We start from the raw sequence: 15,212 nt of genomic DNA, 5'->3' as shown, positions 1-15,212 counted from the left end.
TAGAGCTTCTAAAACCAACCCTTGAAATTTCGTGTGATAAGAGTGATAAAAGTTTCTTTAGTTATGTTATTGAGGTGACTTTTGGAAAGCCCTTAGGTAATCTAGGGATGTGTGCTGGTTGCCAAGAGTCTCAACCATGTGATTAAAGGGTTGGAACTTTCAGTACCCTGACCTTCAGGGAGGGGCAAGAAGCTAGAGGTTGAATCAATTGCCAGTGGCCAATGATCTAATCAATTACGCCTATGTGATGAAGCCTCTGTAAAACTCCAAAGGATGGGGTTCAGAGAACTTCTGGGTTGGTGAACACATGGAGGTGTGAGAAAAGTGGAGCCTGGAGAGGGCATGAAAGCTTTGTGCCCTTTCCCCATACCGTGCCCTATGCAGGGAGTAAGAGCCTGCTCCTGACTCACAGAGTCAAAAATTCCAAGAAGCCCTTATAATTTTTATTTCATTTATGTTTTTAAAGCTGTTTTATTATGGGAAGTTTCAAATGTGTACAAAAGGAGAGATACTAGTATAATAAACCTTGTACACCGATCATCCAGCTTCAACAATTCTCAACATGTGGGCAATTTTGTTTCATCATCTACTACATCTCCTCCCCACTAATCCCAAGACATGACATAATTTCATTTGTAAATACTGTAGTACATATTTCTATGAGGACTCTCTCTTTTAAAAAAAATCATAACCGCAATAACACATCTGAAATAAACTGTAGTCAACCAAAGGTTGTCTAAGTGCCACATATTTTCCTCTAGGGCATTAAAAATACTTTTCATTTTGAAATAACCCGAGCACACCAGAGTCTAGAGTGTTGTGACTTTAGTGCAGAGAGGTCCTATGTACAATTCACCCAGTTTCCCCAAATGGTTTTGTAACTCTAGTACAATATCAACCAGGAAACTGACCTTGTTACAGTGTGTATGTAAGGTACCATATCATTTTATCAATTGTGTAAATTTGTGTAACCGTCACAGCAACCAGTGTGTAAGCTTTTGAGGTTGGCTTTTGTCACTCAGACAAATACCCCTGAGATCCATTCAAGTTGTTCCTTATATTTATACTTCATTTCTTTTCATTGTTTGCTAGTATTCTATGCAGTGCATATACAAGTTTGTTTAACTATCCACCCATTGAAGGACGTCCAGATGGTTCCAGATTTAGGCTGCTACAAATAAAGCTGCTACGAACATTTGAGTACAGGTTTGGGGGTGGACATAACTTTTCATTTCTCTGGGATAAATGCAATTGCCCAAGTGTTCAATTGCAGGGCCACATGGCAGTTGAATGTTTAGTTTTTAAAGAAACTGCCAAACTATATTCCAGAGAAGTTGTACCATTTTACATTCCCACAAGAAATGTATGAAAGATACAGTTTCTCAGAATCCTTACCAGCATTTGGTATTGCTACTATTTTATATTTTACATATTCTGATAGGTGTATAGTGATCATCATGGTCTTAATTTGCATTTCCCAGAAGGCAGGTGGTGTTGAGCTTCCTTTCACGTGCTTGTTTGCCCACGTATCTTCATTGGTGACTTATTTCTTCATTTTGGAGGACTTATTTTCTAACTCTACAGTTTATCGTTTTAACGTTGAAATTTGAGAATTATTCATATAATCTAGGTATGAGTTCTCTGTCAGATATGTCACTTGTGAGTATTTTCTCTCAGTCTGCAGCTTATCATTTCATCCTCTTAACACAGGTTTTCATAGAGCAAGTGTATTAAATTTTGATGAGATTTGATTTATCAATATTTCCTTTTATGGATCATGCTTTTGGAGTCATGTATGAGAATTATTCACCAAACACTAGTTCCACTTAATATTTCTTTTAAAAGCTTTATAGTTTTACTGTTTACATTTAAACCTATGATCCATTTTGATAGTTAGTTAGTTTTGTATAATACATAAGATTTAGGTCAAGATTCATTTTCTTTTTCTTTTAATTAAAATTTATTGGGATGACAATGGTTAGTAAAATTACATAGGTTTCAAGTGTACAATTCTGTAACACATCGTCTATATATCCCATTGTGTGTTCACCACCCAGAGTCAGTTCTCCTTCCATCACCATATATTTGATCCCCCTTACCCTCATCTCCCACCCTTCTCCCATCTTACCCTTTAGTAACCACTAAACTATTGTCTGTGTCTATGAGTTTTTGTTCCTTTGTTTTGTTTCTTTGCTTCTTTCAGTTTTATTTTTATTTGTTTATTTTTTAAAATTTATTGGGGTGACAATTGTTAGTAAAATTACATAGATTTCAGGAGTACAATTCTGTATCACATCATCTATAAATTACATTGTGTGTTCACCACCCAGAGACAGTTCTCCTTCCATCACCGTATATTTGATGCCCCTCACCCTCATCTCCCACCCTCCACCCCCCTTACCCTCTGGTTTCTTTCAGTTTTATATCCCACATATCAGTGAAATCATATGGTTCTTGACTTTTCCTGTGTGACTTATTTTGCTTAGCGTAATAATCTCAAGATCCATCCATTTTTTTGCAAATGGAACTAACTATTTCATCTTTTCTTATGGCAAAATAGTATTCCATTGTGTATATATACCACATCTTCTTTATCTAATCATGTATCGAAGAACACTTTGGTTGTTTCCATGTCTTGGCCACCAAAAATAAAGTTGCAATGAACATCAGAGCACAAATATCTTTACAGATAAATGTTTTCAGATTTTTGGAGTATATACCAAAGAGAGTGATTTCTGGGTCATATGGTAATTCTATTCTTAATTTTTTGAGGAACCTCCACACTGCCTTCCATAGCGGCTGCACCAGTCTGCATTCCCACCAAGAGTATATGAGGGTTCCTTTTTCTCCTCAGCCTCTCCAACACTTGTTATTATTTGTCTTGTTGATGATAGCCGTTCTAACAGGTGTAAGGTGATATCTCATAGTGGTTTTTATTTGCATTTTCTGATGATTAGTGATGTTGAGCATCTTTTCATACATCTATCAGCCATTTGTACGTCCTGTTTGGAGAAAAGTCTATTCAGGTCCTCTTCCCATTTTTTAATTGGATTGTTTTTTGTTGTTGTTGAGTTGTATGAGTTCCTTATATATTTTGGGTATTAGCCCCTTATTGGAGGCATTGTTTGCAAATATCTTCTCCCATTCAGTTGGTTGCCTCTTTATTTTGTCAATGGTTTCTTTTGCTGTGCAGAAGCTTTTAAGTTTGTTATAGTCCCATTCATTTATTTTAGCTTTGACTTCCCTTGGCTTTGGAGTCAAATTCATAAAATGCTCTTTGAACCCAAGGTCCATAAGTTTAGTACCTATGTTTTCTTCTATGCAGTTTATTGTGTCAGGTCTTATGATTAGGTCTTTGATCTGTTTTGAGTTAATTTTGGTACATGGTGACAGATAGCAATCCAGTTTCATTCTTTTGTTCGTGGCTTTCCAATTCTCCCAGCACCATTTATTGAAGAGCCTGTCTTTTTTCCATTGTATGTTTTTGGCTCCATTGCCAAAAATTATCTCTCCATATTTATGAGGGTTTATTTCTGGGGTTTCAGTTCTATTCCATTGGTCTGTGTATCTATTTTCCTGCCAATACCATGCTGTTTTGATTATTGTTGCCATGTAGTACAAGCTGAAGTCAGGGAGTGTGATACCTCCAGCACTGTTCTTTTTTCTTAGGATTGCTTTGGCTATTTGGGGTCTTTTACAGTTCTAAACAAATCTGATGATTTTTTGTTCTATTTCTTTAAAAAATGCCATTAGGATTTTGATAGGGATTGCATTAAATCTGTATATTGCTTTGGGTAATATGGCCATTTTAACTATGTTGATTCTTCCAATCCATGAGCACGGAATGTCTTTCCATTTCTTTGGGTCTTCTTCAGTTACATTTAAAAATGTCTTATAGTTTTCAGTGTATAGGTCCTTCACATACTTTGTTAAGTTTATCCCTAGGTATTTTATTCTTTTTGTTGCAATTGCAAAATGAGTTTTTTCTTTCATTTCATTTTCTGAAATTTCATTGTTATAATATATAAGAATGCAATGGATTTTTGTACATTGATTTTGTACCCTGCAATTTTACTGTATTCGTTTATTGTTTCTAAGAGCGTCTTTAGGGTTTTCTAAAGAATCATGTCATCTGCCAAAAGTGACAATTTAACTTCTTCATTCCCAAATCGGGTGCCTTTTATTTCTTTCTCTTGCCTGATTGCTCTGGCGAGGACTTCCAACACTATGTTGAATAACAATGGTAATAGGGAACAGCCCTGTCGTGTTCCTGAACGTAGAGCAAAAGACTTCAGTTTTTCACCGTTAATTATGATATTAGCTGAGAATTTGTCATATATGGCCTTTATTATGTTAAGGTATTTTCCTTCTAAATCTATTTACTAAGTGTTTTAATCATAAATGGATGTAGTATCTTGTCAAATGCTTTGTCTGCATCTATAAATATTATCATATGATTTTAATCTATTATTTTTTTTATGTGGTCTATCACATTGATTGATTTGTGTATGTTGAACCACCCTTGTGCCTCTTGGATGAACCCCACTTGGTCGTGATGAATAATCTTTTTTTTTTTTTTGAATTTTAATGTATGATGGTCTTTATTTACAACTTTACTGGCAAAAAAGAGGGAAAAGTTTAAAACAGTTTAACATGGCATTGCAGCTGATCCTGCCAGATTAAAGAAGTTTCATTTTAAATGTCCATCTAATTGTTCAAAAAGATACAATACTGAATCTGCATATGCAGTTTCCTTTATGAAGTACAGCACTCATATTTTAGGCAGCCTTTTAAACATATAAATGCAAAAGAAATAAAATCATTCATTAAAAACTGAATTAAATAAAAGGTATTTTTAATTTAAATTTATGTTTTTCTTGTAACAACACATGCCCAATGAAAATCAAAAGCTGGAAAAGCAGTTACACTTCCTACTTGACTGGACAGTTACACAATCAATCATTTTCTGCAATGACCATTATATTTTCAATTTATCATGAACTACTCTGAACTTACTATGAGATGTAGCCAAAGTCAGAAGACAAGACGTAGGGAGAATATTCCTTTGTTGAAGGAGAGTGAGCCCTCCAGAATACCAGCATGGGAAATAAACATCCTGTTGAAGAATTCTAGGTGGAAAAAAATTAATGTAGTCAATTTCAACTCATGCTGAGCCAGCTTAATTTTTTTCATTGACTTGTTTGGTGTCATTCTTCTAAATCAAGTGTGTTTGATTCTTCTTCTAGTTCATCCAAATCTTCCCCAGTAAGAAGATTTTCATCAACAGGAACAGCATCGATGGCTCCATTTTCTTGTCCCTCCCCTTCGCTGTCCTCTTCTAAATCACTTCTTTCACCATTTTCAGCCCTACCTCCGGAAGCTTCACTTAATTTGTTTTCATCCTTTTCTGAAGTATATGTGCTGAATCTTTCAAGACTGGCCACAGTAATACCTGTCTCATCTACATCTCTAGGGATGTACAGGCTTAAGTCTATGTCATTTACACTCACTGAATCATCAACCTCATCACCACCTGTCCCCTGGGTATAACGGGTGTCATCTGCTTCCTCGTCATCATCATCAACCAGTTCAGGCCGGAATTCAAACACCTCACGACCACTGATCACTAACGCTTTCCCTGCTTTGAAGTCCGCTTTTCTTCTTTCCATATCTTGCTCAAGTTTATCAACCTTTTCTTGTCTTTTCCTTTTCTTCCAGGCAAGAAAAGATTCTAGAGTAATTTTGGTAACATTTGGACCTAGGGCAGAACGCTCTCTTTCAATGAGATCTTCTAATGAAATTTCATCTTCTTTCTCTTCTTTCTTTTTATCTTTTTTCAACACAAATCCAGGAGGAAGTGCATGACGATACATGCAAATATCACCTCCTCCAGGGCACACCCAAAACCAGCCATATTTATTGTTTTCAATAGCATCAAGGAAATGCTTGCACACTATTTGAGTTTTTGGTTTTTTCTTTTCCGCTTCACCGTGCTTCTTGTTCACTACTTCTTCCAGTTTTTTCTCGTCCCAATTATCCATAGTATCTTTTTCAAGTTCTTCATCTCTTGCATCAATGTAAACACTTCGCTTTTCACACTTTCTCTCCAGAGTCAGGTCATGAGAGAACTTACACTTATCTCCTTTAGTACACTGTCCTTGCTTGAAGAATGCACATACCACGGATTTGGGATCTGCACCTTTACTTATTTTATGAGCAGCAACTACAGGTTTGAACAGTTCATTTAGCTCTTGCAATTCTTTCTTCTTATCATCTTTCTTCAATTTCTTTTCAGCTTCACTTTGTGCTACCTGACGTGGATTTTGTTGACCAAATTTAACTTGATGAGTGACAGCCTTGATAAACTTCTGTTGCTTTGCTCCTTTTTTATTCTTTAGACCAAAAGTTTTGTCTTCGATAATCTTCTCCTTCTTTTTCTGCTCCGCCTTTTTGCTGCCCCCGGCCTGCGCCTGTTTCTTGGGGGGCATCGCGGAGACAGGTGGCACCGGCCAGACTTAAGCGCAGCTGGACACCGTCAGGGTATCTGGCCCTGCGGCAGGAAAAGGAGGAAGACGCGGGCTGCCCAATAATCTTTTTAATGCATTGTTGTATCCGATTTGCTAGAATTTTGTTTAGGATTTTTGCATCTGTATTCATCAGAGATATTTGTCTGTAATTTTCTTTTTTGTGTGTGTTATCTTTACCAGGTTTTAGTATCAGGGTAATGTTGGCCTCATAAAATGAGTTAGGAAGTATTACCTCTTCTTCAATTTTTTAGAAGAGTTTGAGGAGGGCAGGTGTTAGATCCTCTTTGAATGTTTGGTAGAATTTGTTTCTGAAGTCATCTGGTGCTGGACTTTTGCTTTTGGGAAAGCTTTGGATGACTGACTCAATTTCCTTACTGTTGATCAGTCTATTTAGATTTTCAGTTCTTCATGATTCAGTCTAGGAAGGCTATATGTTTCTAAGAACTTTTCCATTTCTTCTAGGTTACTGAATTTGGTAGCATTTAGTCCTTCATAGTATTCTTGTATGATCCTTTGTATTTCTGTGGTAACTGTGGTAACTTCTCTTTCATTTCTGATTTTGTTTGTGTCTTTTCTCTTTTTATCTTGGTGATTCTAGCCAAGGATTTGTCAATTTTATTAATCTTTTCAAAAACCAGTTCTTTGTTGCATAAATTTTTTTCTATTGTCTTTTTGTTCTCTATTTCATTTAGTTCTGCTCTGATTTTTATTATTTCCTGTTTTCTGCTGACTTTGGGTTTCATTTGTTCTTTTTTTTCCCTAGTTCTTTAAGGTGTAATGCTAGGTTGTTTATCTGGGATTTTTCTTGTTTCTAGTGATAGGGCTGTAATGATATAAATTTCCCACTTATTACTGCTTTCGCTGCATCCCAATAATTTTGATAGGATGGATTTTCATTCTCATTTGTTTCTATGTATCTTTTGATCTCTCCTCTAATTTCTTCTTTGACCCAGTCGTTCTTTAAGAGCATGTTGTTTAATCTCCACATATTTGTGGTTTTTCCTGCCTCTATTTTTTTTTTTTTTTTGCAGTTGATATCCAATTCCAAAGCCTTGTGATCAGAGAATATGATTTCAATCTTCTTAAATTTGCTGAGGCTAGTTTTATGTCCCACCATATGGTCTATCCTTCAGAGTGTTCCATGTACACTAGAAAAGAATGTATAGTCTGGTGTTCTAGGATGAAGACTCTATAAATGTCAATTATGTCCATTTCATCTAATGTGTCATTTAAGACTGATATTCCTTACTTATTTTCTGTTTGGATGATCTATCCAGAGCTGTCAATGTCATATTTAGGTCCTCCACTATAATTGTCCTTTGCTCAATTTCTCCCTTTAGTTCTGTTAGTGGTTGCTTTGTATATTTTGGTGCTCCCTGATTAGGGGTATATATATTGGTAAGTGTTATGTTTTCTTGTTGTATTGTCGTCTTTATCATTATGAAATGTCCATCTTTGTCTTTTGTTCCCTTTTTTATCCTGTTTTCATCTGATATGTATGGCTACACCCTATTTTCTCTGGAGTCCATCTGCATGGAGTATCGATTTCTTCCCTTTCACTTTGAGTCTATATTTGTCCTTGTAGCTGAGATGCATGTCTTGGAAACAGCATGTAGTTGGGTTTTGTTTTTTGATCCAAACTGTTACTCTATGCCTTTTTACATTTAGGGTGATTACTGATATATAAGGATTTCCTATATCGATTTTATCATGTTTTCTGGTCTTGGTGTCTCTATCGTTCCTTTGCCTTTTTGTTGTTGTCTGTTATTTTAGTGTGGTGGTATTCTATGATTTTTCCCTGTTTCTTCTTTTTTTTATGTTATATATCTCAGTTCTGGATTTTTTTTTTGAGTGGTTACCATTAAGTTTATGTAAGAGAAAGTTTGATAGCTGATTGGATAAAAAAGATGTGGTATATATACACAATGGAATACTACCCTGCCATAAGAAAAGATGAAATACTGCCATTTGTGACAACATGGATGGATGTTGGGATTATTATGCTAAACAAAACAAGTCAGAGAGAAAAAGTTGAGACCCATATGATTTCACTCATGTGTGGGATATAAAACTGAAAGCATCAAAGAAGCAAAACAACAAATGGAGAAACAAAAACTCACAGATACAGACAACAGTTTAGGGTTACCAGAGGTTAAGCAGGGAGATTGATGGTAGAAGAGGTTAAAGAGGGTCAAATATATGGTTATGGAAGGAGAACTGACTGTGAGTGACGCAATGCGATATATAGATATATAGATGATATATAGAATTCTATATTATAGAATTGTACATTCGAAACCTACGTAATCTTACTAACTATTGTCACCCTGATAACTTTAATTAAAAAGAAAATGTCCTCAAGATGGTGTGAGCCATATATAAAAAAACCCAGCCACAGCTAACATCATACTCAGCAGTGAGAAAATGAAAGCTTTTCCTCTAAGATCAGGAACAAGATAAGGATGCTCGCTTTCACCACTTCTATTCAACAGAATATTGGAGGTTCCAGCCAGAGCAATTAGGCAAGAAACAGAAATAAAATGCATCCTAATTGGAAAGGAAAAAGTAAAATTATCTCTGTTTCACAGAGATAATCTTATATATCTTATATATCTTATATGTATATCTTATATATCTTATATGACATAATCTTATATATCTTATATGTAGAAAACTCTAAATAATCCACAATAAATTGTTATAGCTTCTAATTCAGCAGAGTTGCAGAATATGAATACACACACACACACACACACACACACACACATTTTATTTCTGTATACTTGCAATGAACAATTTGCAAAGGAAAAAATTTAAATTCCATTATAGTAGCAATGAAACTAATAAAATACTTAGGGATAAGTTTAACCAAGGAGGTAAAATATTTGTACATGAAAATTACAAAGTATTGGTGAAATATATTAAAGGAAACTTAAATAAATAGAAGATATCCCACATTCATGGATTGGTAGACTTCATATTGCTAAAATGATAATACCACCCAAAGTAATCTACAGACTCAGTGCAATCCCAATCTAAATTCCAATGGCATTTTATAGAATTAGAAAAACACATTCTAAAATTCATATGGACTCTCAAGGGAGTCCAAATAGCAAAATTATGTGGGGGTGGGAATACTAAGTTGGAAGACAAACGTTTACTGATTTCAAAATGCCACAGTAATCAAAAAAAGTGTGGTACAGGCATAGGGAAAGGCATGTAGACCAATAGGATAAAATAGAGAACCCAAAAAATACACCCTCACATACATGGTCAAATGATGTTTGAAAAAGGTGTCAAGACCTCGGGGGGAAATATAATCTTTTTAACAAATAGCATTGGGAAACTGTATATTCACATGCAAAGAAACAAAGCTGGATCTACTTAAAGTCACATACAAAAATTAACTCAAAGTGGATCAAAGAGCTAAAACATAAGAGTTAAAACTATAAGACTATTAGAAGAAAAGAGGGGGAAAGCTTTATAACATTGGATATGGAAATGATTTCTTGTATGTGACACTGAAAGCATAGCAGCAAAAGAAAAAATAGATAAACTGGACTACATCTAAATTTAAAAGTATTGTGCATGAAAGGATGGTCTCAAGACAGCAAAAAGACAGCACACAGAATGGAAGAAAATATTTTCAAATCATATACCTGAAAATGGATTAATATCCAAAATTTATAAAGAACTCCTACAATTCAAGAACAACAACAAACTGATTACAAATGGGCAAAGGTTTTGAATAGACATGTCTTTAAAGATACACAAATGGCCAATAAACATATTAAAAGGTGCCCAATGTCACTAATGATTAAGGAAATGCTGATTAAAACCACAGTGAAATACCACCTCACACCCTTTAGTATGGCTTTTTTTTTTCTTTCTTTCTTTCTTTTTTTTTTTTAAGGATAACAAGTGTTGAGGAAGATGTGGAGAAACTGGAACCCTAATGTATTGCTGGCAGGAATATAAAATGGGGCAGCTGCTGTGGAAAACAGTTTGACAAGTCTTCAAGAAGTAAAACATAGAATGACCATATGATCTAGAATTCCACTTCTGGGAATGTACCCAAAAGAATTGAAATCAGGAACTCAAACAGATACCTGTACACCAATGTTCATAATAGCATTATTCACAATAGCCAAAAAAGGAGGAAACAACCCAAATGTTCATCAACAGATAAATGAATAAACAAAATGTGGTATGTACATACAATGGAATATTATTCAGCCATAAAAAGAAATGAAATTCTAGTATATCCTACAACATGGATGAACCCTGAAAAAACAATGCTAAGTGAAATGAGCCTTGCACAAAAAGACACATCTTGTATGATTCCATTTATATAAGTAGCTAGAATAGGTACATTTTAGTGACAGAAAATAGATTAGAAGTTACCGGGGGCTATAAGGAGAGGAGAATGGGGAGTTATTGTTTAATGATTACAGAGTTTCTGTTTGGGGTGATGAAAAAGTTTAGCAAAATATAACACTGATGACTGCACACATTGTGAAAATAATTAATGCTATTGAATTATACACTTAAAATGGAAATTTTTTTTTTGCCAGAAAAGTATTAATACTTTAATGGAATTCTTTCTATATTTTTTAAGTACTTGCAATATTATGATTTATATCAGATGACCAAAACATATTTCTCATATACCGGGGGTGGGGGGGGACAAAAATGGTATACATTTTAAGAGATGTTATCTATATATTAGTTTTCAAAGTTGAATTGAATTACAGTAACAACGTGTAATATGACATTTGCTCAAAAGATTGCGTTAATCAAATGAATGCTAGCGTCATTCATTGTGTTACAATTTTTAAAAAATTTATTGGGGTGACAATTGTTAGTAAAATTACATAGATTTCAGGTGTACAATTCTGTATTACTTCATCTATAAATCCCATTGTGTGTTCACCACCCAGAGTCAGTTCTCCTTCCATCACCATATATTTGATCCCCCCAACCCTCATCTCCCCACCCCCCTTACCCTCTGGTAACCACTCAACTATTGTCTGTGTCTATGAGTTCTTGTTTCTCATTTGTTTGTCTTGTTCTTTTGTTGTTTTTGGTTTATATACCACATATCAGTGAAATCATATGGTTCTCTGCTTTTTCTGTCTGACTTATTTCGCTTAGCATTATACTTTCAAGATCCATCCATGTTGTCACAAATGGTCCTATTTCATCTTTTCTTACCGCCAAATAGTATTCCATTGTGTATATATACCACAACTTCTTTATCCTAAAATGGAAAAAGTTTTAACATCTATTTTATCACAATTAAAAATAACAATATAGGTCCCTCCATATTGTTGCAAATGGTAAGATTTCCTTCTTCTTTATGGCTGCATAATACTCCATTGTATAAATGTACCACAGATGCCTGATCACTGCACTGTACACCTGAAGCTGAACAATAATCAACGTCAACTACAATTATATATATATGTACATACACACACACACACACACACACACACACACACACACATATAGTTACAAGAAGCGGAGTACAGCATTAGGAATAGAGACAGTGGAAATGTAATGGCTGTGTGCCATGTCAGAGGGGTAGCGGATGGGGGCTGGGGGGTGTCACTGTGTAAGGGACATAAATGATAAATGTCTAACTATTACATTGTTTTGTGCACCTGAAACTAATAAAACAATAATCAATTTTTTTGAATACAAAGAGGAATGGGAGGGTGAAAATTACTAAGTATTGCAATAAATATAATTTTAATGTAAAAAAATAAAACAAAACAAAACAACAACAACAAAAAATATATACCCAAACCACTGAATTTTACATTCTAAGTGGGTAAGTTGTATGATATGTGGTTTATATTTAATAAAACTTTAAAAAATTGGTTGGCTATACTTGTTTGGCACTATTTCTGGGTTCTCTATTCTGTTGCATTATTTGTCTACTCCTCTCCAATAGTCAAGTAAGACCACACCGTCTTCTATTCTGTAAATTTTAATAATTCTTAAAATTTGGTAGAGTGGTTCCTCCTACTTTATTCCTCCTTTTCAGAATTTAGCTATTCTTGTTCCTTTGTCTTTCTATATAAATTTTAGAATAATCTTGTCTATAGTTATGAAAATGTCTTGCTGGATTTTGATAGAAATTACATTAAATCTCGGTATCAATTCGGAGACAACTGATACTTTTTTTTCTGTTGAGTCCTCCAATCTGTGAACACAGAATATCTTCATAATTCAGATCTTCTTTGGTTTCTTTCAGCACTGCATTACTTTAAAGCAAATGCCAGACATCCTATATTGTAATATGTAAATACTATATGTCTTAAAAGATGCTGTCTCTCTCTCTCTCTCTCTCTCTCTCTCTCTCTCTCTCTCTCTCTCTCTCTCTCTCACCTTCTTCTCTGGGGAATTTAAAAATCAATGGTGTCTCTGGGGGGAATAAAACAGATTCCTTGTAAGAGTCACAACATTTCTTGGCTTTTTTCTTTGCCAGTCCCAGATGGGATCTCAACAGCTCACAAAATGATCCTCATCTAGCAGATCTGCAGCCTGAGAGAAAAGTAAAGCAAGTTTCAACATAAGTCTCCCAATATTTTAATTCATCATCTAATATCTGGATTCCGGTACAGGGTCTGGGATAGAGGAGGTATCTGCATATATGAAGGAAAGAGGAGAATTTCTTTAGTGGGAGAATAATTCCAGCACTAAAGTTAGTGGGAGGAAACCCAGGCCCTGTGCTGGTCTGTGCGAATGGCTGGCAGAGCCTGCTTATCACTTGCGGCTGTCTGAGCTCTGGCTAAATAACTTGCTTTTCTTACAAAGCAAGGTCAATGGAAGGTTCACATGTAGTTCACTTATATGAAAACATTCAAGGGTGTGATCACACAGTGCTCCCCAGGCATCTTCAATAAATGAATGAATAAATAAACACAACATGGACTAGTCAGTGCAAAGTCAGTGTTAATTTGGGATACTTAATTTTTATGTAGGAAGACAAGTCAGCTGTCTGATCCATTCTGAGATTCTAACAACTCAGATCATTTAGAGAGCAACACAGCTAAGAATTCCAGATTCTGCACAAAAGGTTAGCAAGGCCCCTGCACCTCTGAGAAAACAGCACTCAAACGATTGTCTCTACTTCTAAGGAAAGACAGTGGTTCTGCCAATGTGGGGAGTCTTTCTATTCTGACCTAGAGCTCTGGAAATTAGTACTTCTCAAACTGTGGTCCCCCACCTGAAGAGACATTGCTCCAAAGAGGACATACAAATGGCCAATAGACATAACAAAAAAGGCTCAACAAAACTAATCATCAGAGAAATGCAAATAAAAACCACAATGAGATATCACCTCACCCCAGTCAGAATGGCTATCATCAACAAGAGAAATGGTAACAAGTGTTGGAGAGGCTGTGGAGAAAAAGGAACCCTCATACACTGTTGGTGGGAATGCAGACTGGTGCAGCCGCTATGGAAGGCAGTGTGGAGGTTCCTCAAAAAATTACGAATAGAATTACCATATCACCCAGCAATCCCTCTCCTGGGTATTTACCCAAAAAATCTGAAAACATTTATCCATAAAGACACGTGTGCTCCAATGTTCATTGCAGCTTTGTTTACGGTGGCCAAGACAGGGAAACAACCAAAATGTCCTTCAATAGATGAATGGATAAAGAAGTTGTGGTATATATACACAATGGAATACTATTCAGCGGTAAGAAAAGATGGAATAGGACCATCTGTGACAACATGGATGGATCTTGAGAGTATAATGCTAAGCGAAATAAGTCAGACAGAAAAAGCAGAGAATCATATGATTTCACTGATATGTGGTCTATAAACCAAAAACAACAAACAAGACAAACAAATGAGAAACAAAAACTCATAGACACAGACAATAGTTTAGTGGTTACCAGAGGGTAAGGGTGGAGGAGGGTGGTAGATGAGGGTAAGGGGGATCAAATATATGGTGATGGAAGGAGAACTGACTCTTGGTGGTGAACACACAATGGGATTCATAAATGATGTAATGCAGAATTGTACAAATCTATGTAACTTTACTAACAATTGTCATCCCAATAAACTTTAATTAAAAAAAAAAAAATGTGTGGTCCCCAGACCAGCAGCATGACTTGGGAACTGATTAGAAATGCAGTTTCTTGGGATCTGTCCCCAGACCTGCTGAGTCAGAGACTCTCATGTGGGGCCCAACAGGCTGTTTGAACAGCTCTCCAGGTGAACCTGATGCAGAGCTGAAAGTCTGAGATGCAGTGCTCAGTCAAGAGTCCTGAACAAGTGATTTCCTAACTCTCAGGGCAATTCTGTCCCAGCAGATACAGGAAACACAGTCTTTGGGGTGGCCTCAGGGGCCTTGTAGAAGTCTCTAAAGAGCCTGGCACACAGTCTCACAATGGAAACAGGAGTGCTAGAATGCTGGGGCACCTAGAGCACTGCATCTAGGCAGCCATGGCTGCTTCCCTATCACCCACCGGACAGGGGCCTCCACTTGTTACATCTCTATGTTTATTTTTTTCTGAATTCACTCAGAAATATTCAGTCCCTATTGTGTGTGTGCTACCAGACACATACTGGGTTCTGAGGGTGTAGTGTGAAGAAGATATACATACTCCATGCTCTTGCGGAGACCAGAGTCTGGCAGGAAATGGGAGTTAAATAATGACAGCG

At 35.9% G+C, this 15,212-nt stretch overlaps 2 protein-coding genes across 3 annotated transcripts in view; both read right to left on the bottom strand.

The window, feature by feature from the left end:
- Nucleotides 1-15,212, bottom strand: part of ARHGEF4 (Rho guanine nucleotide exchange factor 4) — a 112,279-nt gene that overhangs the window by 28,874 nt on the left and 68,193 nt on the right. The window lies entirely within an intron of this gene.
- LOC117029244 (zinc finger CCCH domain-containing protein 15-like) lies at nt 4,582-6,578 on the bottom strand. The gene has a single exon (XM_033118372.1). The coding sequence runs from the start codon at nt 6,486-6,488 to the stop codon at nt 5,208-5,210; it is 1,281 nt and encodes a 426-aa protein (XP_032974263.1). The 5' UTR covers nt 6,489-6,578; the 3' UTR covers nt 4,582-5,207.

Source organism: Rhinolophus ferrumequinum, chromosome 10, assembly GCF_004115265.2.
Source record: "Rhinolophus ferrumequinum isolate MPI-CBG mRhiFer1 chromosome 10, mRhiFer1_v1.p, whole genome shotgun sequence".
Classification (NCBI taxonomy): domain Eukaryota; kingdom Metazoa; phylum Chordata; class Mammalia; order Chiroptera; family Rhinolophidae; genus Rhinolophus; species Rhinolophus ferrumequinum.
This window is presented reverse-complemented; position numbering and strand designations above follow the sequence as displayed.

Excerpts from the sequence above, each read along its gene's own strand:
- LOC117029244 (XM_033118372.1), bottom strand. The coding sequence starts at position 6,488 with ATGCCCCCCAAGAAACAGGCGCAGGCCGGGGGCAGCAAAAAGGCGGAG.